The sequence below is a fragment of the Bos indicus x Bos taurus genome, chromosome 16 (assembly GCF_003369695.1).
Source record: "Bos indicus x Bos taurus breed Angus x Brahman F1 hybrid chromosome 16, Bos_hybrid_MaternalHap_v2.0, whole genome shotgun sequence".
Taxonomy (NCBI): domain Eukaryota; kingdom Metazoa; phylum Chordata; class Mammalia; order Artiodactyla; family Bovidae; genus Bos; species Bos indicus x Bos taurus.
In genome coordinates, this window is record NC_040091.1 from 18,209,675 (window position 1) to 18,232,626 (window position 22,952).

General features: G+C 39.3%; 2 protein-coding genes across 5 annotated transcripts in view; one reads left to right on the forward strand and one right to left on the reverse strand.

Moving 5' to 3' along the window:
* Nucleotides 1-14,995, forward strand: part of KCTD3 (potassium channel tetramerization domain containing 3) — a 71,823-nt gene extending 56,828 nt beyond the window's left edge. For 2 of the 4 annotated variants that reach the window (XM_027564437.1, XM_027564439.1), the window contains 5 exons: nucleotides 2,026-2,181; nucleotides 5,907-6,003; nucleotides 8,843-9,027; nucleotides 9,113-9,245; nucleotides 9,902-14,995. In XM_027564437.1, the coding sequence (XP_027420238.1) occupies nucleotides 2,026-2,181; nucleotides 5,907-6,003; nucleotides 8,843-9,027; nucleotides 9,113-9,245; nucleotides 9,902-10,463 (1,133 nt within the window). In that variant the 3' untranslated portion in view covers nucleotides 10,464-14,995. Of the gene's footprint in view, nucleotides 1-2,025; nucleotides 2,182-5,906; nucleotides 6,004-8,842; nucleotides 9,028-9,106; nucleotides 9,246-9,901 lie in introns of all 4 variants that reach the window. The other 2 variants (XM_027564436.1, XM_027564438.1) reach the window with 1 other exon arrangement.
* Nucleotides 14,996-15,273: 278 nt separating this feature from the next.
* The window catches only part of USH2A (usherin), a 938,899-nt gene continuing 931,220 nt past the window's right edge, over nucleotides 15,274-22,952 (reverse strand). Inside the window, exons 70-71 of the mRNA XM_027564435.1 lie at nucleotides 18,810-19,031; nucleotides 15,274-17,393 (exon numbers count right to left, since the gene is read on the reverse strand). Of these exons, the coding sequence (XP_027420236.1) occupies nucleotides 17,304-17,393; nucleotides 18,810-19,031 (312 nt within the window). The 3' untranslated portion in view covers nucleotides 15,274-17,303. The remainder of the gene's footprint in view (nucleotides 17,394-18,809; nucleotides 19,032-22,952) is intronic.

The following is a 22,952-nucleotide window of genomic DNA, read 5'->3' on the forward strand; positions in this document are numbered from 1 at the left end:
CTATGGTTCACGTTCCACACAACAGGCAGAAATATCTTTAGAAATGCAAACCAGATCTGACTTGCCGATGGCTTCCTAGTGTATGTAGAAGAAGTAACTTAATGCGGCGCTTCCTGTTCTGGACCCTGCTTAGCTTTCGGGTCTCTTCTCTCAGCCTCCCTTGTCACTTTCCTTATTGCGCATGGTACCCTAGCTCATTGGCTCTTCTATTTCTTGAAAATGCCTTAGAACCTCTGACCTTCTTCTTTTCATTTGAAATGTGTTTTCCTAGATATTTGTTTGGCTGCCTCTCCTTGGCATTCAAGTCCCACTTCAAACTCCTCCTCATGAGGCCTCCTTGGCCACTCGGTCTAACCTAGCCAGACCTCTGTCCAGTCAGCTTTTGCTGTCAGTATCCAGTTGTTTTCTTCACAGACTGTTGCTTTCTGATCTCTCTCTCTCTCCCTCTTTTAGAATATAGGTTTCTACAGCAGCAGAAACTTTTGTTCTCCACCCTGTCCTCAGCACTTAACGTAGTTCTTGTGAATAAACGAATGAAACGACACAACATGACCCTGTGAGAAAAACAGACTATTCCTTGCTAGACCATTTTGATATTTAAATGACAGTGCGCACTAAAGAGCAGTTAATACTGTTTTGCTGGTAATGATGTTAGTGTTGGATGTGATGTCTAAGAATTACTTGGTGAAGTTTGGTTTGTAACAAATATCTGTATAGGTTTGAAATATAAATTTGTCAAGAAAAATACCCAGTTTAGCCAAAAATCTGGGGTATTTTATATGTGCTCAACTGTATTACTCTGCCACCTGGTGGATATGCACGTATATGTAATGACGTTCTGTCTCTCTTAGTGTTAGTTTCAGTGCTGTGAATGATTACTCTACAACATTGTAAATGATTAGTTTCAATGTTATAAATGTATGATGATTATTCATACTAACAGATTTCATAATTGCTAAAAATATTTCAGTTATTTTTCTGAATCCCCTTAAGTTTAATAATGAAATCAGGAAATTATTTCCCATGAAGTTGATTATAGCCTAGAACTAAGTGTCTTCTTTTTCACTAGAAAACTAGTATTCCGAGAATTGAGAATTTTGCTGTATAATATGTACACTTTTTATTCTTATTGCTGTTTGCTAAAATTAAATTTCTAAACTTCTGTTTAAAATGTGCAACTGTGACACCTATCCAGGAGGAAATGTGTGTATAGAAGAAATTTTGGATAATTTCATAGTATATACTGATGCTATATATATAATAAAAGACAAGTTAGTAAATTTTTTAAAGCATGCCACAAAAGTACAGTTCTTGGATTAATGTTATAGTTGTTTATATATTTTAATAGGGTATCTATTCAGACAGAACCAACAGAAACAGATTACTTATTCAGAGATATCTCAGTATGTAACTGCTTAATATTATTACTATGGAAAAATAAGCTAATTGGAATAAGTTACTTAAATACAGTCTCATATATAAAAATAATTCTCAACTTTAGTATTGAAATCTTAGTTTTCTGTGATGTAACTGAATGAGCAGCAAGTTTTGGGACAAATGTCATTTGTGCTAGTAAATTTTCAGTAACTCCTGGTCTTAATTGTTTGATATTTGAGTAACATAAGCAGAAACCGTTTATATGGTTGGAAAAAATAAAGTAGGCAACTTGTCTACAGTGTAGTTTACCAACAGAACAGAAAATATTCAACATTTTTTTTACATACACTTTTTTTTTAACCTTTTCTAAATCTATACCCTATAGGCTACTTTTATAAGGATCCGTAGATTAACTTATATACCTTATATTTGCAGCAAGGTAAACCATATTCTGTTATCTCATTTTTGTTGGCTAGGTACAAATTTAAGTATGATTTTAAGATAAGTTGTTTTGTCACTCAAAATGTGCTGTGATCTACTTATTGTAGATCATAGTGAAAAAAGTTAAAATGAATTTATAAAAGTGATGTTGGTGGTGCTCTTACAATCTGTATTTAAAAACTCTTGTGTGTTCTCTTTCTCTCCTAGTTTGTGCAGATAATAATCATGTCCGGACATGGACAGTAACACGATTCAGAGGAATGATCTCTACTCAGCCGGGTTCCACTCCTTTAGCATCGTTCAAGATCCTGTCTCTGGAGGAGACAGAAAGCCACGGAAGCTACTCCTCTGGGAACGACATAGGTGGTCATTCTCAAGTACTATGAAGGCAGTGCTGAAGAAGTGTATTATTGGTAGTAGGAACCTAAAAAAAGAGTTGTAAATATAAATTCTTCATTTTCACTTTTAAACTTATTTAAAACAGAAGCTTAGTGTGTTTTTCTGATTAAGTTCTCTAAAGTCAAAAAATTATACAGATGATATTTTTTGACTTTATGATGGTACAAAAGTGTGACAGTCATTCAGTAGAACCAGTACTTTGAAGTTTGATCTTTTCCCGGGCTAGGGATGTGTGGTACCATATTCCTCCGTGATGCTGGGCAGCAGCAGCAGGCCTGGTAAGTTCCCAGTCAGCCCCATGACCACAAGGGTAAACAAGTGATATGCTTGGAATCAGTCTGTATGCACACAGCCATTCTCTTTCTCACTTTCAGTATTCAGTAAATTACATGAGACGTTCAACACTTTATCATAAAATAGGTTTTGTGTTAGATGGCTTTGCCCACCTGAAGGCTAATGTAAGTGTTCTGAGCACATTTACTCTAGGCTAGGGTAAGTTGTGATGTTTAGTACTAAATGCAGGTTTGACTTAATGGTATTTTCAGTATTGTAAGTCATAACCCCATCATAAGCTCAGGAAGATATGTATTATGGAATTATTTTTAGTTGTTAAAAAGTTGAGAGCAGATTTTTCATCTTTATTAGCATTTCCTAAGCAGCCAAAGATGGAGAAGCTCTATACAGTCAGCAAAAACAAGACCAGGAGCTGACTGTGGCTCAGATCATGAACTCCTTATTGCCAAATTCAGACTGAAACTGAAGAAAGTAGGGAAAACCACTAGACCATTCAGGTATGACCTAAATCAAATCACTTATGATTATAGAGTGGAAGTGAGAAATAGATTTAAGGGCCTAGATCTGATAGATAGAGTGCCTGATGAACTATGGAATGAGGTTCGTGACATTGTACAGGAGACAGGGATCAAGACCATCCCCATGGAAAAGAAATGCAAAAAAGCAAAATGGCTGTCTGGGGAGGCCTTACAAATAGCTGTGAAAAGAAGAGAAGTGAAAAGCAAAGGAGAAAAGGAAAGATATAAGCATCTGAATGCAGAGTTGCAAAGAACAGCAAGAAGAGATAAGAAAGCCTTCCTCAGCGATCAATGCAAAGAAATAGAGGAAAACAACAGAATGGGAAAGACTAGAGATCTCTTCAAGAAAATTAGAGATACCAAGGGAACATTTCATGCAAAGATGGGCTCGATAAAGGACAGAAATGGTATGGGCCTAACAGAAGCAGAAGATATTAAGAAGAGATGGCAAGAATACACAGAAGAACTGTACAAAAAAGATCTTCATGACCCAGATAATCAGGATGGTGTGATCACTGACCTAGAGCCAGACATCCTGGAATGTGAAGTCAAGTGGGCCTTAGAAACCATCACTATGAACAAAGCTAGTGGAGGTGATGGAATTCCAGTTGAGCTATTTCAAATCCTGAAAGATGATGCTGTGAAAGTGCTGCACTCAGTATGTGAGCAAATTTGGAAAACTTAGCAGTGGCCACAGGACTGGAAAAGGTCACTTTTCATTCCAATCCCAAAGAAAGGCAATGCCAAAGAATGCTCAAACTACCACACAATTGCACTCATCTCACAAGCTAGTAAAGTAATGCTCAAAATTCTCCAAGTCAGGCTTCAGCAATATGTGAACCATGAACTTCCTGATGTTCAAGCTGGTTTTAGAAAAGGCAGAGGAACCAGAGATCAAATTGCCAATATCCGCTGGATCATCGAAAAAGCAAGAGAGTTCCAGAAAAACATCTATTTCTACTTTATTGACTATGCCAAAGCCTTTGACTGTGTGGATCACAATAAACTGTGGAAAATTCTGAAAGAGATGGGAATACCAGACCACCTGATCTGCCTCTTGAGAAATTTGTATGCAGGTCAGGAAGCAACAGTTAGAACTGGACATGGAACAACAGACTGGTTCCAAATAGGAAAAGGAGTACGTCAAGGCTGTATATTGTCACCCTGCTTATTTAACTTATATGCAGAGTACATCATGAGAAACGCTGGATTGGAAGAAACACGAGCTGGAATCAAGACTGCCGGGAGAAATATCAATAACCTCCGATATGCAGATGACACCACCCTTATAGCAGAAAGTGAAGAGGAACTAAAAAGGCTCTTGATGAAAGTGAAAGAGGAGAGTGAAAAAGTTGGCTTAAAGCTCAACATTCAGAAAACGAAGATCATGGCATCCGGTCCCATCACATCTTGGGAAATAGATGGGGAAACAGTGGAAACAGTGTCAAACTTTATCTTTTTGGGCTCCAAAATCACTGCAGATGGTGACTGTGGCCATGAAATTAAAAGATGCTTACTCCTTGGAAGGAAAGTTATGACCAACCTAGACAGAATATTAAAAAGCAGAGATATTACTTTGCCAACAAAGGTCCATCTAGTCAAGGCTATGGTTTTTCCAGTGGTCATGTATGGATGTGAGAGTTGGACTGTGAAGTAAGCTGAGCGCCAAAGAATTGATGCTTTTGAACTGTGGTGTTGGAGAAGACTCGAGAGTCTCTTGGACTGCAAGGAGATCCAACCAGTCCATTCTGAAGGAGATCAGCCCTGGGATTTCTTTGGAGGGAATGAAGCTGAAACTCCAGTACTTTGGGCACCTCATGCGAAGAGTTGACTCATTGGAAAAGACTCTGATGCTGGGAGGGATTGGGGGCAGGAGGAGAAGGGGACGACAGAGGATGAGATGGCTGGATGGCATCACTGACTCAACGGACGTGAGTCTGAGTGAACTCCGGGAGTTGGTGATGGACAGGGAGGCCTGGTGTGCTGTGATTCATGGGGTCGCAAAGAGTCGGACACGACTGAGTGACTGAACTGAAGTGATACCATCTCCAAATACCACTTTTTTAAAAATTAGAAGCTATGATGGGTATACACATTTGAAACTTGAAATACTTTTTTTCCATAGTTGCTAATAATTAACCTGAAAATAACTTTGAAGCTGGAAAGGGCTGATGTTCTTAGATTCTGAGAGTGGTTTTGATGGCATTTGTCAGGAAATAGTATAGCATGTCTCTACTGAAAGGCTCTGATTTTAGCAAAAGGTATATAAAGTTAAATCAGTTTCTCCATACGCCATAACATACCATATATACACACACAGAATCTTCACAGAAGTAGATTGTTTTCTGTAAAGATCCGTTTGAAACAATCTGTAATGTATATGTGCTATACCCACCATACTTTTAATAGTTCTATAGGACCTGTTCGTTAATGTGCCTTCTAGATCACCTGTATAGGCAGAACTGGTGGAATGTAAGGAGTACATGAGAATTGTTTATGCATGAAACTATTAAATGAATATGCACCCACAGTAAAGACTTCAAAATAGTTATCTTTAAAAAATGTAAGCTGCTTATGAGAATTGTACAACTGGTCTTAGTATTTTTAGAGCGAGAACTGCTCAGTGTTGTCAGTTTTAACAGTTGCCCTGTGAACCCACTTCCAACTGTGATGATAGACACTGAAAGTTTACAGTTTTGACAACAAAGTTTTTTTTTCCAACTTCATTGAGATATAATTGACAAGTAACATTGTGTAACTGAAAGGTATAGCATTGACATATTTATTGAGTGCTTTTGTTCCAGGCATTAGAAATCTAAAAAATTGGAAAAAACATCAACTTAAACTTATATCAGTGTTTTCTGTTTTCTGATGAAGGACCTTTTGGAGAGCGAGATGATCAACAGGTGTTTATCCAGAAAGTTGTTCCCATCACTAATAAACTGTTTGTTAGACTGTCATCTACTGGGAAAAGGTAACACTTTACTGAAAAGATTCTATGTTCAGAAGTCAACGTTTGTGTTACAAAAGGGGAAGTAATTGACAGTGGTAAAAGTGAGCAGGGAGAAGAACCTGTAAGATCTTTTAAAGGAGGAGGTAACTCTAAGGACTCTATCCTACAGGAAAAATTAAAAGAGCCAAATCATATGTTTATTTTCACACATTTAGGCTTTCTGTACTTTTTAAAATTTTTATTTTTTTGAAATATGATTGCTTTACACTATTTATATTCTATAGCAAAGTGATTGTTTTTTATACATACACACACACAGCTTTTTCATATTCTTTACCACTATGGTTTGTCACAGGATTTTGTATATAGTCCCCTGTAGTTAATGGCACCCCACTCCACTATTCTTGCCTAGAAAATCTCATGGACAGAGGAGCCTGGTGGACTACAGTCCATGGGGTCCAAAGAGTCAGACACCACTGAGCGACTAATAAACACGGTTTGCGTCTTCTAAGCTCAAACCTACCATCCATCCATCCTCTGCCTTGCAGCCACAAGTCTGTTGTCTGTCTGCGAGTCTGTTTCTATTTCATAAGTAAGTTCATTCGTGTCATATTTTAGATTCCTACACATAAGTGATACCATGCGGTATTTGTTTTTCTCTGACTTCTTAGTGTGATAATCTCCGGGTCTATCCCTGTTGCTCAAAAGACATCATTTCATTCTTTTTAAGGCTGAGTAATAGTTCATTGTGTGTAACTACATTATCTTCTCTATCCATCGGTCTGTCACTGGGTATTTAGGTTATTTCCATGTGTTGACTGTTGTAAACAGTGTGGCTGTGTATGTAGGGATGCATGTATCTTTTTGAATTATAGTTTTGTCTGGATATATATGCCCAGGAGTGGGATTGCTGGATCCTATAGCAACTCTTGTTGTAGTTTAAGGAACCTCCATAGTGTTCTCCACACTGGCTTTACCAGTTTACATTCCTGCCAACAGTGCATGAAGGTTCTCGTTTCTGCACATCCTCTCCAGCATTTTGTGATTTGTAGATATTTTTAATGATGGCGATTCTAACCTGTGTGAGCTGGTACCTCATTGTAGTTTTGATTTGCATTTCTCTAATAAGCAGCAATAATGAGCATCCTTCCACATGCCTGTTGGCCATCTGTATGTCTTTGGAGAAATGTCTATTTACGTATTCCTGCTTTTGATTGGGTTGGTTTTTTTAGTTTTATGAGCTGTTTGTATATTCTGGAAATTAAGCCCTTGTGGGTCAAATCACTTGCAAATATTTTTTCTCAGTTTGTAGGTTTTGTTTCCATTTTGTTTATGGTTTCTTTTGCTGTACAAAGGCTTGTGAGTTTGATTAGATCCAGTTTGTTTGTTTTTATTTCTATTGTCTTGGGCAACTGACATCAAAAAACATTTTATTAGATGTTTGTACAATTTGTCAGTAGGTTTGGCCTGCATTCTCTTCTAGTTTTATGGTATCGTGTATTTACATTAAGTCTTGAAGCCATTTGGGTTTATTTTTGTGCGTGGTGTGAAGGTGTGCGCTGCCTGCACGTGACTGTCCCTGCTGCACGTGCTGTGTGCGTTCACTGACTGCATGTGACTATCCCCGTTTTCTTAATTCTCTTGACAGTGGGCCCCTGTGTCCAGAACCTCCCCCTGCAGGCAGATACCAAAATCCCACCATACTCAGGTCCCATATATAAAATGATACAGTGCACTCAGCCCTCTGTCTGTGTGGGTTCCACATCACGGAGAGCTGACTATAGTTGTTCTAAACAGGAATCAAGATTTTAAAAAATATTTTGTCAGTTCATACGTAATATTGAAAAATGATCATCTTAATAAACAGAAAAAAACATTCGATAGTTTGGCAACCATTTGATTAAAAAAAAAGAATCCTAGCACTTAATAAAGCCACATTCTTTAACCTGATGAATAATATCTGCAAAAGTAATTATACAAACTTCACACTCAGCTGTAAAATGTTACAAGCTTTTCCCTTGAGGTTGGGAATGAGACTGGGATAGCTTCTATCACTCTGTGTGGGCACTGCAGAAATCAACTCTCCCCCTCCCTCTCCATTTCCCTGCCTGCTGGGAAGCTCAACTGAGCTTCATATTCTGTGCCTGTGTCTCTCTTATTAATATGAATTGTGTTTCCTCTTCATTTTTTGACCTTGCATTTGCCTGGCATTAATTGTTCTTAATCTTTTTTTTAAAGTGGGCTGGGATAAATATTTCAATCAAGTACAATTTTGTTAACCTTTCTATGACTTTGGCACATCATTTACTGACATTATTTATTGGTCTTCTCATTTGTCAAATGTGGATTACTATTTATCTTTTATGGAAAAAAATCAATGAAAATAACTTCAAAGTATTTTAATAACTAACAATATTAATTTATTGGAGGATACTGTTTAGACATCTCCATATAGCTGTAGATTTCTGGTTTTAGATTTTTAAAATTTTCACAGAAATGTTAAATTTTTTCAAGTTTGTTTTTTTCTAGTATCATGCCTGCTTGCTTTCTTTATGCCTTTTTAGTTTAGTAACTTCCTTTTGAATAATTGCTTAATTCTCATCAAGGCTCTTTTAAATTTTCTTTTAAGATTGATTTATTTGTCTTATTTCAGTTACTTAATACATTGTTTTATAAGAGCCTTTTCTCTAGGTTCAAAGAAACAAGCCTTGAATTTTATGGACTTTCTTTGATCCCTTTAAATCTGTTTTATATATGTGGAATATTTGACTATAACTTTGAAAAAAGGCAATTTTAAAAGTCTGAATTACAAAATGTGATTGGTTCTCCATAGTTAACAGCTGCACAATATGTTTTGCAGAATCTGCGAAATCCAAGCTGTTGACTGTACTACAATATCCTCATTTACAGTAAGAGAATGTGAGGGCTCCAGCAGGATGGGCTCCAGGCCAAGGCGGTACTTGTTCACAGGCCACACCAACGGCAGCATTCAGATGTGGGACCTGACCACCGCCATGGATATGGTCAACAAAAGTGAGGATAAGGGTATGTTCCTTAAGGAACAGTGTTCGTCACAGGGTAGGCTTTGGATGCAAATGATTACAGTGGTGTATGTTTTCCTAAGACGTAGGTGGTCCAACTGAAGAAGAACTACTCAAATTACTGGATCAGTGTGACCTGAGCACGTCTCGCTGCGCCACTCCTAATATCAGTCCAGCAACTTCTGTGGTTCAGCATAGCCGTCTTCGCGAATCAAGTTCTAGGTAGGTTCATGCACTGAATCGATTGCTTTTTGGAAAATTGGCTAAAATACTGTAATCACATAACCTTTTAAAACCAAATTTTTCAAAGTACATTTTAAAATCATACTTTGTCACTATTCAATTTTTAAAAATTTTTTAAAATAAATTTCAATTTAGATGTCTGTTAACGTGATCAAGAATTCATTCAAAGGAAATTAGAAAAATCACATGTTCCCTTAGACGCTATGTGGAACTTTTGTTCCTATTGTCTCAGGGACATATTAACCAAAATTACACCTTTAGTCTTAACAGTATGTACTTTTAATACAGTGACATGTATGCTTTTAGTTAAGCATATTTTTGAAAAATTCCAAAATGTGAACCAAGGGCCACATACTGAAACTATATTAGTTCCACATTGATTTTAAAGGTGTTTTTCCCCTGGCTTTTTTCAGCTATTTAGGAATCTAGCTTCATTGTGAATACATGTATGGTATTATTTGCATTGTTAATTTTATACACATAGTATATAGAGTGCTTAAGATATATTTTTATATAGCATGCTAAGATACATTTTTATGTATAATATTCTTTATATTTACATTTTAACTGGTAGTTTAATTAATTAGACGTGCCCCTGAAAATTCCCAAGACGACATGTGACTTTTGTATTTCAGTCTTCAGCTCCAGCACCATGAAACCATCCACGAAGCAGCTACTTATGGCTCCATTAGGCCTTACAGAGAAAGTCCTTTGTTAGCAAGAGCAAGGAGGACTGAGAGCTTTCACAGTTATAGGGACTTCCAGACTGTGAATTTGAACAGAAACATAGAAAGAGCTGTCCCTGAAAATGGTAACTTGGGTCCAATACAAGCCGAAGTTAAGAGGGCAGCGGGGGAATGTAATGTGTCTGAGAGGAAGTCTCCTGGAACAGAAGTTAAAAGCTTGAGAGAATCAGATAGTGTAGTGGAAGTTCATAGACTAGCCGAAGGTTTTCTGGAATCCAAGAAAAGGTCATCAGAAGATGAAAATGAAAATAAAGTGGAGTCACGGAAGAAAGGAGGGTTTGAAGGAGGAGGATTCCTCGGAAGAAAGAAAGTCCCTCACTTGGCATCTTCACCAAGTACGTCTGATGGAGGAACTGACTCACCTGGTACTGCATCCCCGTCTCCTACAAAGACTGCGCCCTCTCCTCGGCACAAGAAAAGTGATTCTTCAGGTCAAGAGTACAGCTTGTGACAACTCAGCAAAGTGAGTAGTAGTTTCGTTATTCAGAAGAGAGTTAAACTCTACTGGATTTCAATTAGCTTTTACACCAAAACTTTACATATTAAAATTGGACTTCATTTAGTATCATCTTTTTGACAGAGTTACCTGGGTTAAGGAGATAAAATAACCATATCTCATCTGATCTTTTGGAAATTTTTTTTAGTTTTACAGGCACATTTAATAGATCATTTGTAAAGAAGGAGTCCATTTCCATGTTTATCTACTCTGGATTTTGGAAGCATAGTATTAATACCATGTCTCAATAAGATGGTGCCCATTATAGATGACCATCCCCTTAGAGTGTGAGAATCAACAGACTGCATTCCTTATGCTGATTTTGCCTGAGCTTTGTCTTGCAATGTTCTGTTTAACAAATTCCATAATTCTCTTTGGAACTTAATCTCCCAACCCTTACTGTGACTGCAGAGTGGTTTACCAGGTATTTAATGAGGTGCTATGTTTGTGGAAAAATATGTAATTCAAAAACACTATTGAATACCAGATTGCTCTGTGTAGTACTAAGTCCTTTAGGATAATTTTAATTGTGGTCATTTTCTGATTCTCATTGTTGGAGTACTTAAGTCTTGGCAAGCATTACCAATATTAAATGTCAAAAATCCATTTAAACTTTCTTTAAAGTTGGAGCAACTGTTTGAACAGATGAAATAAAGACAGTTTCGAGTGCCCAGAAAAGAAAACTACCAATTACTAATTTGCCTTGTTTGAGGAGCCACCATATTTTTTTCTTGTGTTAATAATGAAGATAATTAAATTAGAATGTGGCCATTTTGTTAAACTTAAGAGACTGCACTTCTGAATTTTTGGTTAAAGGTTTTGGCTGCTATAGAAATTTTATTTTAAATATAAGAACAAAAAAATCTTTTGTACTTTGATTTCCAAATTTCTGCAAGTAAGGTAATTGTAAATTTAAAGCATTAAGCATTTATTGATGAATAATGTATATATTCCCATTCTGAGAAATATAAGTGGGTCAAGTCAAAATAAATTCTTTAAAGTTTATTATATTGCCAGTGGTTTCATAGACACTTTCTTGTAATTATTTGTCAAGTAAGGCAAATAAAAATGATTAAGACTAGGTGTTTTCAGTTATTTAAGGAATAGTAATCCTGTTTGTTTAAAGTGTACTTAGGTTTTGTTCGTGCTTTGCTTCCTCCCATAATAAAGGAAAGAGGGAGGATCTTATATGTATGAAAACTAACTTGTATTGTCAGGGAAAAGGGTACACAAAGCATAATTTCAGTATTACCAAGGATTGTATTTATCTCTTAAACCCTTTTTCTCATTATTATACTCATGTAAAAAGTTGGGTGGGCAAGTAAGAAAACTAAAAATTAAATACTTACCCAGTCTTTTCCAAGAGTAAAAGGGCTCTTTATGGGATTTTAGTGTAATTCTGAAAAACAAAAGAACACCTGCAGCGGCAGCTCACTCTAGTTATTCTGTCAATATTTGCACTACAGTCAGGTTGTTTTTCTTCCCTGTAAAAAGAGCTTGCACCTTGATGGTGTAGCAGAAATTTGAGTCTATTCTGGCACATAACTTTGTAAACTTCAGCAGATTATAATGAAAAATCTTAGGCATAGCAGGGATAGTTTCCTTTTTTAGTCCAAAAGGGGGAAAACCTCCAGAACCACCTGCACCGTGTGAACCTCTCTCACTTCTTAGGAGAACAGGAGCACTGTCCATTGTGTGAGGAGGAATAAGATGTCAGAAAAAAGGCCACGTGAGGACGTGAGAGAAGATGGCCGTCTACAAGAGAGCTCTCACCAGAAACCAATCTCCATGGCACCTTGATGCCAGGCTCACAGCCTCCAGAACCATGAACAGATTTTTCAGCCGAGGTGCTAGAGTAGAACTCAGTCTCCTCTCTTTGAGCACACCAAAAAAAAAAAAAAAAATTACATCCAGAGACATGAAGATGCAATCAAGAGGTGAAAGGACAGGTGCACTCATGGTGTAATCAGATCCCATACCACCCAGCTGGACAACCCTCAGACTGGAGAATAATTAAATCACAGAACTTCTCCCACAGGAGTGGAAGCTGAGCCCCATGCCAGGCTCCCCAGTGCAGGGGTCAGTCTCTGGAGGAGGAGCCTCCAGAGCATTGGGGTTTGCAGGCCAGCAGGGCTTAACTACAGGAGCCCCCCAGGATGGGGGGAACTGCCTCCACCCTCGGAGGACACACACACGTGCTCAGGGTGAAAGCTGAGACTCCACACAAACCTGGGCCAGACCTACTTCCTGGTCTTGGAGGGTCTCCTTGGGAGGTGGGGGCGGCTGTGGCTGTCTGCCATCATAAAAGCTGGTGGCTGATACAGTGGGGACCTATGTGAATGCTGCGTGGAGTCAGACATTTTGAGTCCTTAGCACTGAGACCCAACAGCCTGTAAGCTCCAATGCTGGACGCCTCAGGCCAGACAACCAGAGGGGTAGGAAATGGCCCTGTCCATCAGCAGACAAGCTGCCTAGACTTCCTGACTCTCAGCCGGCCCTAGACACATCCTTTGACAGAGCTTGGCCCACCAAAGGCTCAAGACCTTGCTGCACACACCAGTAAGGAGGCATGAGCCCCTCCCACCCAGAAAACCTACACAGAGCCTCACCCATCAGGGAGCAGACGCCAGAAGCAAGGATAGTAGGGTTCTGCAGAACTGAGTTTATAACACAGATCAGAGTCTACGCTAGGACCAACTGGTTCCTGATCCTCTGCTGGGACACAAAGGATATCCCCTACAAAGGGCCCCTTCTCTAAGATGGAGAAGCGTAACTAAGCTCCTACACACACAAAAATACAAACAAATGTAAACAATGAGCAGAGGAATACGTCCCAAAGGAACAAGATAAAACCCCCACAGAATAGCTAAGTGAAGTGGAGATAGCCAGCCTGTCTGTGAAAGAGTGCAGAGTAATCACCCTAAAGAGGATCCAAGAACCTGGTGAAAGAATAAAGACAAAAATTTTAATGAAGAGCTAAAGTGCAAACAGATGAACAATAATTGAAACATACACTAGAAGGAATCAATAGCAGAATAAGTGAGACAAAGAATGGAAGAAACCCCTGGGATAACGTTAAATGCACCAATGTTTGCATTATAGGTGGGTCACAGAAGGAAAAGAGGGAGAGAAAGGGCCTGAGAAAATATTTGAAGTGGTAACAGCTGAAACATGGGAAAGGAAATAGTCACCCAGCACAGACAGTCCCATACAGGATAAGCCCAAGGAGGAACATGCTGAGACACACAGTAGTCAGACTGACCAAAAAAAAAGACAAAAAGAAAAGATTAAAAGCAACAAGGGGAAGAGCAACAAATAACATACATGGGAGTCCCCTAAGACCGTCAGCTGATTCTTCAGCAGAAACTCTGCAATCCAGAAGGCATGATATATTTAAAGTGATGAAAGAGAGAATCCTACAACCAAGAATACTCTACCTAGCAAGGCTCTTGTTCAGATTTGACAGAGAGATAGAAAGCTTTATACACAAGCAAAAGCTAAGAATTCAGTACTGTCAAACTAGCTTTACAGCAAAAGCCAAAGGAAGTGGAAAAGCCCAAAACACTAGAAACAAAATTACCCTTGGGAAAGCTCACTGGTAAAGGCAAACTTCAAAATACAGAGCAAATATTAACAGACATAAAAGGAGAAATGGACAGTAACACAATAACACTGGGGGGACTTGAACATCCCACTTACCTAAATGGGCAGATCGTCCATCCAGACAGAAAATTAGTAAGGAAACAGGCCTTAAATGACACAATAGCTTAGATAGGCTTAATTGATATTTATAGGACATTCCATCCGAAAGCAGGAGAATACACTTTCTTCTCAAGTGCACACAAAACATTGTCCACGATAGATCACATCTTGGATCACAAATCAAGCCTCGGTAAATTTAAGAAAACTGAAATTGTAATCAAGTATCTTTCCCAGCCTCGGTGCTATGAGATTAGAAATCAGCTATAAGAAAAAAACTGCAAAACACACAAACGTGGAGGAAAAAAATGAATCTATGTATATACTTTGTGTGACAGATGAAAAACAACAGAATTATAATTCTCATGATGTCAAGTTTTCCCAGTAATTATGAAATAAGTATTTTCATGTCAACTGGATAAGTATTGTTATCCTCTTTCAAGATGAGATTACCAAGGCCCTCTGAGGATCAATAGCTTCACCACAAAGCTCCTTAGCTACTGAGCCACCTCATGAACCCACATCTGTCTCTGCAGCCTGTGGTCTTTTTCTGGCTTTCTCATCCAGGCTTACATATCAGAGCCACGTGAGGTTATCTGCTAAATATGTATCTCTGCCGGTTGGGACTCACGTCTTACAAAATGTGTTACATTGATTCTAATGTACATCGATTATTCAGAATATCCTGTTTTCTTAAATGGGCTCACCTTTATCATTATGTGTAAACTGTAAATACAACCCAGAGCTGTTAAGAGTATTTTTTCATAAATATATTAAATCAAACTTGGTTCACAGTTAAATATTTATTAAGCAAACCACCTTTCGATTAATTACATGATATCTGTGCATTGGAAATAAACTACTATTCACGTGTGACATAATTAAGTTCCTACTCACTGAATTATTCCACCTGGACTACGTTTTATTTACAGGTTGTTCAGGTTGAATTATATTGATGCCAAGATGATTTTTAGGTCAGCATAAGGTACCAATACAGATCTCACATTCAGGCAGCAATGACAACAGATCATCGATAAGTGCAGTTCTTAGTTGAGCTTACGCAAGCATAGCTGTGCGCTCTCATCAGTTACTGTTAGACACCATACAGCAGGTCTTGAAACTGAAGCTGAGCATGTGATGGGACCAGAGCCAGGAGGTGTACAGAGAGCTGTCTGCTGTCGCCTCTGCAAAGGAGAAGTGGGCAAGGACCGGAGTCCCAGTGCACAGCATGTATTCTTTCAGGTTCTTCACAAAACCGGGTCTCCACATGAGGAACACCTGGAGGCTTTTAGAAGTACTGACACCTCAGTGCCACCCCAGACCAGTTGAATCAGAATATCTAGGGGTGAGTCTGACTGTTGAGTAGAGGCTTGGCACCGGGTACCACCTAAAGCAGGAAGACAACATCGTGTGCTTCTCTGAAATCGATACAAGTCATGTTCAGAGTTGTTGCGGGGTTGGTGTGGGTGGAAGCCATGCAGGCTTCTGTCCCCTGTGAGCCAGGGGATCAAAACGTGAACGAGTCAGCTAATGAATTCATGGATTCGTTTGTAGCAGTTCTAACGAGGGGGCAGAACTTGGGCTTAACACTGGTCTGCGCTTTTGACACTTACTGTTGGCAAGGCTTGTCCAGGAGTTGGTCATTCTGAGGAGCTGCTCTTTCGCAAATTGGGATAAAGTCTCAGTGCCCTCAAAGTCCATGGTCTTTCTTTGACTGCTGGACAGTTAGTGTGATTCCTCATTTTCAGGCAGAATAGGCAAAGTTATTCCTTGTGCTCCAAGTTTTGACAGCTCAGCTTTGGGGTAATCTACTTATCTCTGAATGTAATTCACAAAATATGTCCAACAATTGTGTTTGAGATATACAGACTCAAAAGTAATTTCCCAGAATCATTAAGACCTCTAAGAATGAAGAAGAGGTTTTCTTACAGTGTTTTCTGTGAAGAATAAACTTAAATACTTTTCATTTTATGTTTACTTGGGGAGGAAAGTGTTTCTTGAGGTAGGACTTACCAATAACTTTCTAATCCAAATAGAGTATATAACAAAAACTTTTTGACTCATGGAAATTGGTCATTAGTCACTTTAACAGTTAAAGTACCAATTTCTCCTTTTAATGATTCTAGTAGTTCTCTGAAATGAAGGAATATAGGACAGATATGTTAAACATGTATATTTATGTGTTATTTTAAACATTTTCAAAGCTGGAAGGAACATAAATTTTCTTCTTTAATTCCACGTAGGCTAGTTAAAAATGCAAATAAAACAGTAGTTTCCATATAGAATGTGCCAAGGTGAAGGTATTCCTGGGTATTCAGTGAATTGACAGAATTCTATAAAAAGTAATGACTAGAGTGTCAAAATTATGTAAAATATCAAAACAGTTCATTTTTCTCTTTGAAATATATAAGTTAGCTGCTTGTTCCTCAGATTTTTAGAAGATTCATACATGTAAGAACAGACATTTATAAGTATATGTGGTTTGGTAAATACTTATCCCTAAACATCATAATCAAATAGAAACCTACACAGTCAAATGTATAGCCTCAATGCAGTTTGTTTCTCTTTGAGTGTTTCAGCTTGATCTGACATTGGGATTTGATTTTGCAGCTGTTACTAGAATGGTTCCTCACTGGTTTATTTCAACTTCCATAAACCAGGAGCTGAGAGCAGAAGCAGTGTTCTGCTGCTTAAAGCAGCAGCAATGACATCCTCTCAGAAGAACCCCTTAGCTTTTAAATTAGTAACTTACCTGTAGCAACTGTGGGCCAACCTGAAATTGCCACTGAATATTCATTTAAATAGCCGTGTCACTGCCAAACATAGCCAAGTGACAGTTACGTGCTTAGTGTCCTCAAAATAAGGAGAGCAAAATAAGCATTTTCACTTGGACATAAAATTTCAGAAACCCCTCATTTTAGACTGCCAGAAAAACAACTTAGACCTCGATTAGGGAGAAATAATTTCAAAAACACTCATCTTTAAAGGATTACAACATGACAAGCAATAGCTTTTCAGCATTTATGATATCTGATAACCCAGTGGTGATGGGGGGTGGGGCCTGCATCCAGCTTATGTCTTACAGGTTTCCATCCTTCACAGGTGGGTGTCGGTGAATGTGGTGTGTTCCTTAGTCACAGAGCTAAAACCCTTGATGGCGTTCATCAGGTCCTCTTCATCCACATACTGAAAAGACACCAGTCCTCACTGGTTAGGATATTTGCTGGCAACAGTGTTACACAAAATGTGTATCTTTTGAGCATTAAAAGGTTAAGACATGGCACAGTGTAACCCTCAGTTTTCTCATCCGAAAGTGGGGAGGTTTCATATGATTCAGTTCAGAATTTAAGCAGAAGAGCCAGAATGCAAGCTGTTGTGCTTCATTATGTCCGATCTTCTTACTGTTTTTTTTTTTTTTAATTGAATAGGGCTAGGAATACGGATTATAATGTTATAATGAACAGATAATTTGCCACATACGGATATCTTAAAAAGCTTTCACTGAATTGCTTTGCATACTGCCTATTACTAGTATGGTCAAAAGTAAGCAAAAATGTCAGCACAGTACAATAGTGAAGAATGGAGGTGCTGTAATCAGTGCTTTTAAGATCCCCAGTTCCAAAAAAAAATTACGATTAGATGTGTGTCCTTGGGTAAGAGCACACATGCATCTAGCCTTCAATGTAATATATTGAACTATATGAAATTGCCATTTTGTATGTCAAATATGATCAATTAACAAATTCTTTGTTTCAACCTAATATAATTATTCCTGACATAGAAACGTCACATCTGAAATGGAGTCACAGAATTCAGTAGTCATCATAACTTCAAACAGGCTCATGATTTTAAAGTCCTTATTATATATCATCATCCTAACAAACCAGAAGGACTATCAATTTTATTTTGTGTGTATGTGTGACTGAAATCTGGAGCCATGAAAGTTTATTTCTTGCCATTAGTTAAGGAAGTCTTTATGAAAATCATCAACATTTCAGTGAAGCAAAAGTGAGAATTAGGGGGGCAGAGAGTGAGTGAGAGTCAAATGTAGAACCAGAGCTAGGGACTCAAAAAAGTATTAGATAATGAGGAGGTTAACTTTTTGTATCCCCTGGGCTGGAGTTATGAAAAGTGAGGTTTATACATACCAATGCTCTTATATTTATCATGATTTTCTGAGTTTTTTGAAAAGAAACTATAGATCCTATTGAGAGACTCTCTTTCTCCTCTAACCATAAACGAGAAGGAAAATACGTATCTTTTTTTTTTCCTTTAGTAAAATAGGAGCTTGTACTTCATGTCTCAATTAGGCATGTTCCAGTGTTTTCAGTCATGTCCTGTCCAAGTTAATGAAGTAGAACCTGTTCATCTCTTCACTTACACATGAATGTATTTTTTGAGCCTCTATTGTGTGCCAAAAGAATAAGACAGTTTCTCCCCCACTACTCAGGCAGGTAAACGTGTCGTTACAAAATAATTGGGTAAGTGGTCAGAGGGATGAACTGAGTGTTTGGGAGATGATTGTTCTGTGGGGTACAGGAAACCATGCCACCTGTTACATATTTGTGTTTAACAAAGGCTCCAGATTAGGAAACGACTCACCAGTCCGCTGTCATGGCCCATGATGGTTTCCCACAGTGAGTCGTCTATCAAGACCTTCTTGTCTTGAATGTCCATGAGTTGGCTGACACTCCGGTGGAGAGAGCCTTGGGAATAGGTCTGACTGCCGTGACTCTGACTTGGGATGCGCAGAACAGACAGGCTTCGGTTGCTCCTAATGCTCACAGGTGTCCCAGACCGGGGGATTTTGGTATCAGCTAAGCCCTGAAGAGAAAGTTGCTCTTGGTGAGTAAGGTCTAAAGAAAATGGGCTTTAAGCAAGAGAAAAAATCATGTGTCACATTGTCAACGAAGGGAACACTGTCCCCATATCCTACACAATTGTGTACATCAGGAATACTGTAGCTCATAACTTCCTGGTAAAGTGAGATAATAAGCTAATGGTCTTATTAGACAGCCAGTGTCCTTGGGGCCTCCAAGAGCTCATGTACTGGCTGGGGCACTGGCTGTGTTTCCCTGTGGACAGGGCTGCTGCATAGCAAAGCAGTAGAGTGAGGGTGAGGGGTAGCAAGGTAAGCTCCTCATGGCCATCAGCACAGAACCTCCTCGACAACTTTCCTTTCCCAGAGAAAAAAGCAGTATTCTCTCATAGTCACTAAGTGAGCAGTTGTATTTCACTTTAAAATTCCTGGATTTATGTACAGAACTTGACTCTTACCTTCTTTTCTCATCCCACCTTGTTCCCCTTGTTGCAAAGCTTCCAAAATAAAGAGGACCCAAAACACATCAGAAAGAAAAGTACTCTAGGATTAGGTTCTAGAATGTGCCATTAAGAAATGTAGCCACTCTAAACATCAGGTTTCTGATTGAGCTGATTTAACCAAACTGTGTGGCTTATCATCATGCAGTTGACACACCATGCAGAGATCATGCATTATGCAGCACACAGAGGTACCTCCAAGTGCACAGTGTAACTTTTTAGGGTGACATTGCTCGACACATCAGATACATCAGCCACAGAGTCAAACTGAAAACAAAAGTGGAGGATCAGTCTGTGGAACATTTAAAAACAAATGCTATGGAGGGAAGAATCAAGATGGGGGAATAAAAAGGACTTTGGGTCTCACCTCCTCCCACAAATGCATCAGAAATACATCTACACATGGATGGATTCTCACGTGATACCTTACTGAATGATGGCAGTAGATATCAGACACCCAGAAGTGCAAGAAAGAACTCCATATAACCAAGGGAAAAAGGAATCTGGATGGGACCTGGCCCCGGGGAAGGAGCCGTGGAAGAGGAAACTGTTCTGTGCCCTGGGAAGCCCCTTCACTGGCCAGGAGGTCAGTCTGGACAGAAAGCAAGCTTCAGAGACTCGGAAGATGAATGTACTGACTGGTGCTCTGGCTATGGTGGAAGCAGGCAGAAGACAGACTGGCAAAGAGGATTGGTGTTATCTTGCCGCAGTACATGGCCCAAGATGCACACCGGCCTGTACGTGCAGGGGCTGGGTGCTGAAACTTGGGGTTCAGAACGGGCCCAGGGAGAGCACAGGTTGGCTACACAAAGACAGCCAGAAAGGGCTAAAGTGTGATTGCAGAAAAAGCCTGGGCCCACCCCAGCAGCAAAGTACTGTTGCTAAAGGGTGTGTGAAGGGGTGGGCGTGGCCTGCCATAATAGCCTCTTTCATCAAGCTGCCTCTAAGGGCTCTGGGAGCAGGACAGTAGGTGTTTCCATGTCTGGCACCAGTCTGGTCTCAGCAGCTATGAGCTTTGTGGCATGTACATGCAGAGGTGGGGCTGGGGGGCTTCCACAGCTCCCATGATGGCTCCAGGTACATGACCACTGTGGTCCCGACTTCAGTGAGTGGGCACCTAAGGATCTGTGCTGGTGGCCTTGTAACCACAGCGCCTGAGGGACACAGGGCCAAATGACTGCATTCCCAGTGGAGGCGGTGCCAGGGGTATTGCCAGCAGTTCATTCTGTGAGCCTGTGCAGGTGACACCACAGGATGCACCCCACAGTAGACAGCTCGGGGAGGGAATACCCCAGCCAAAGCACCTCTCCCAGCAGGAGCTCTCCAGTTCTGGCTACCTCTCACTGCAGCTCAGCAATGGAACCGAGGGCTTCTACTCCAACAACTCAGGAGCAGGCCCTGCCCCTGACATGCAGCGACAACACAGAGCAAAGAAGAGGCCCACTAAATGTGTGAAGGCAGGATTAGAACAAAAATGTTTACAGGTTGTAAGGAAATGCAAAAGATGCTGAATAGCCAAAGCAATCTTGAGAAAGAAAATTGAAGCTGGAGGAATAGGACTCCCTGACTTCAGACTATACTACAGAACTACAGTAATCAGGAGTATGGCACTAAACAGAAACAAATATAGATCAATGGAACAGCATAGAAAGTTCAGAAATAACACCCAGGCACCTGTGGTCACCTAGTCTATGGCAAAGGAGGCAAGAATATACAGTGGAGAAAAGAGTTTCTTCAATAAATGGTGCTGGGAAAACTGGACAGCTTCAAGTAAAAGGATGAAATTAGAACACTCTCCTAAGACCATACCCTAAAATAAACTCAAATGGATTAAAGACCTAAATGTAAGACCAGACACCATAAAGGAAAACATAGGATAAACACTTGCTGACATAAAGCACAGGAAGATCTTTTCTGACCCACCTCTTAGAGTGATGAAAACAAAAAGAGTAGGTAATAAAAGATACTCCTTACAAATGGCTTCACAGGCAAATTCTACCAAACATACAAAGAAAAATTTTAAACACTGATCCTTCTCTAACTCTTCCAAAAGACTGAAGAGAAGGGAACACTCCCAGAGACATTCAATTAAGCCACCATCACCTTGATACCAAAACCAGACAAAGACACCACCAACAAGAAAATTACAGGCCAATATCATTGGTGAATATAGATGCAAAAATTCTCAGCAAAATATTAGCAAACAGAATCCAACAATACATAAGAAAGATCAAACACCATGAACAACTTGGATTCATACTAGGGTCACAAGGATGATTCAACATATGTAAATCAATCAAGATGATACACCACATCAGAAAAGACAAACACCACATGATCATGTTAATAGATATATAAAAGTCATTTGATAAAAGTTATCATCCATTTATGATTTACAAAACTCTAGAAAGTGGGCACAGAGGGAACCAATCTCAACATAATAGGGCTATAAATGACAAATCCACAACAAACATCATGCTCAATGGTGAAAAACTGAAAGTATTTCCTCCAAGATCAGGAAAAGACAAGGATGTCCAATCTCACCACTATAATTGACTATATTTTTGAAAGTCCTGCTGCTGCTGCTGCTGCTAAGTCACTTCAGTCGTGTCCCACTCTGTGCAACCCCATGGACTGCAGCCACCAGGCTCCCCCGTCCCTGGGATTCTCCAGGCAAGAACACTGGAGTGGGTTGCCATTTCCTTCTCCAATGCATGAAAGTGTAAAGTGAAAGTGAAGTCATTCAGTCGTGTCTGACTCTTAGCGACCCCATGGACTGCAGCCCACCAGGCTCCTCCATCCATGGGATTTTCCAGGCAAGAGTACTGGAGTGGGGTGCCATTGCCTTCTCCCTTTGAAAGTCCTAGACAGAGCAATCAGAAGAAAAATGAAGAGAATCCAAATTGGGAAAGAGGCAAAACTGTTACTGTTTGCAAATGACATCATACTATACATAGAAAATTCAAAAGGTTCCACCAGGAAACTTTTAGAACCTATCAATGAATTTGATAAAGTTGCAGGATACAAAATTAATACATAGAAATCTCTTGCATTCCTATACACTAACAATGAAAGATTGGAGAGAGAAATTTAAGAAACAATCCCATTTACAACTGCATCAAAAAGAATAAAATACCCAAGAATAAACCCAAGGAAGCAATGGACCTGTACTCAGAAAACTATAAGATACTGATGAAAGAAATATGACACAAACGGAGAGATACAGCATATCCTTGGCTTAGACGAATCAATATTGTGAAAATGACTACACAACCCAAAGCGGTCTACAGATGTAATGCAATCCCCATCAAAGTACCAATGGCATTTTTCAAAGAACTAGAACAAAAATTTTTAGAATTTATAAAAGATCCTGAATAGCCAAAGCATCTTGAGAAAGAAAGACCTGCTGGAGGAATCAGGGTCCCT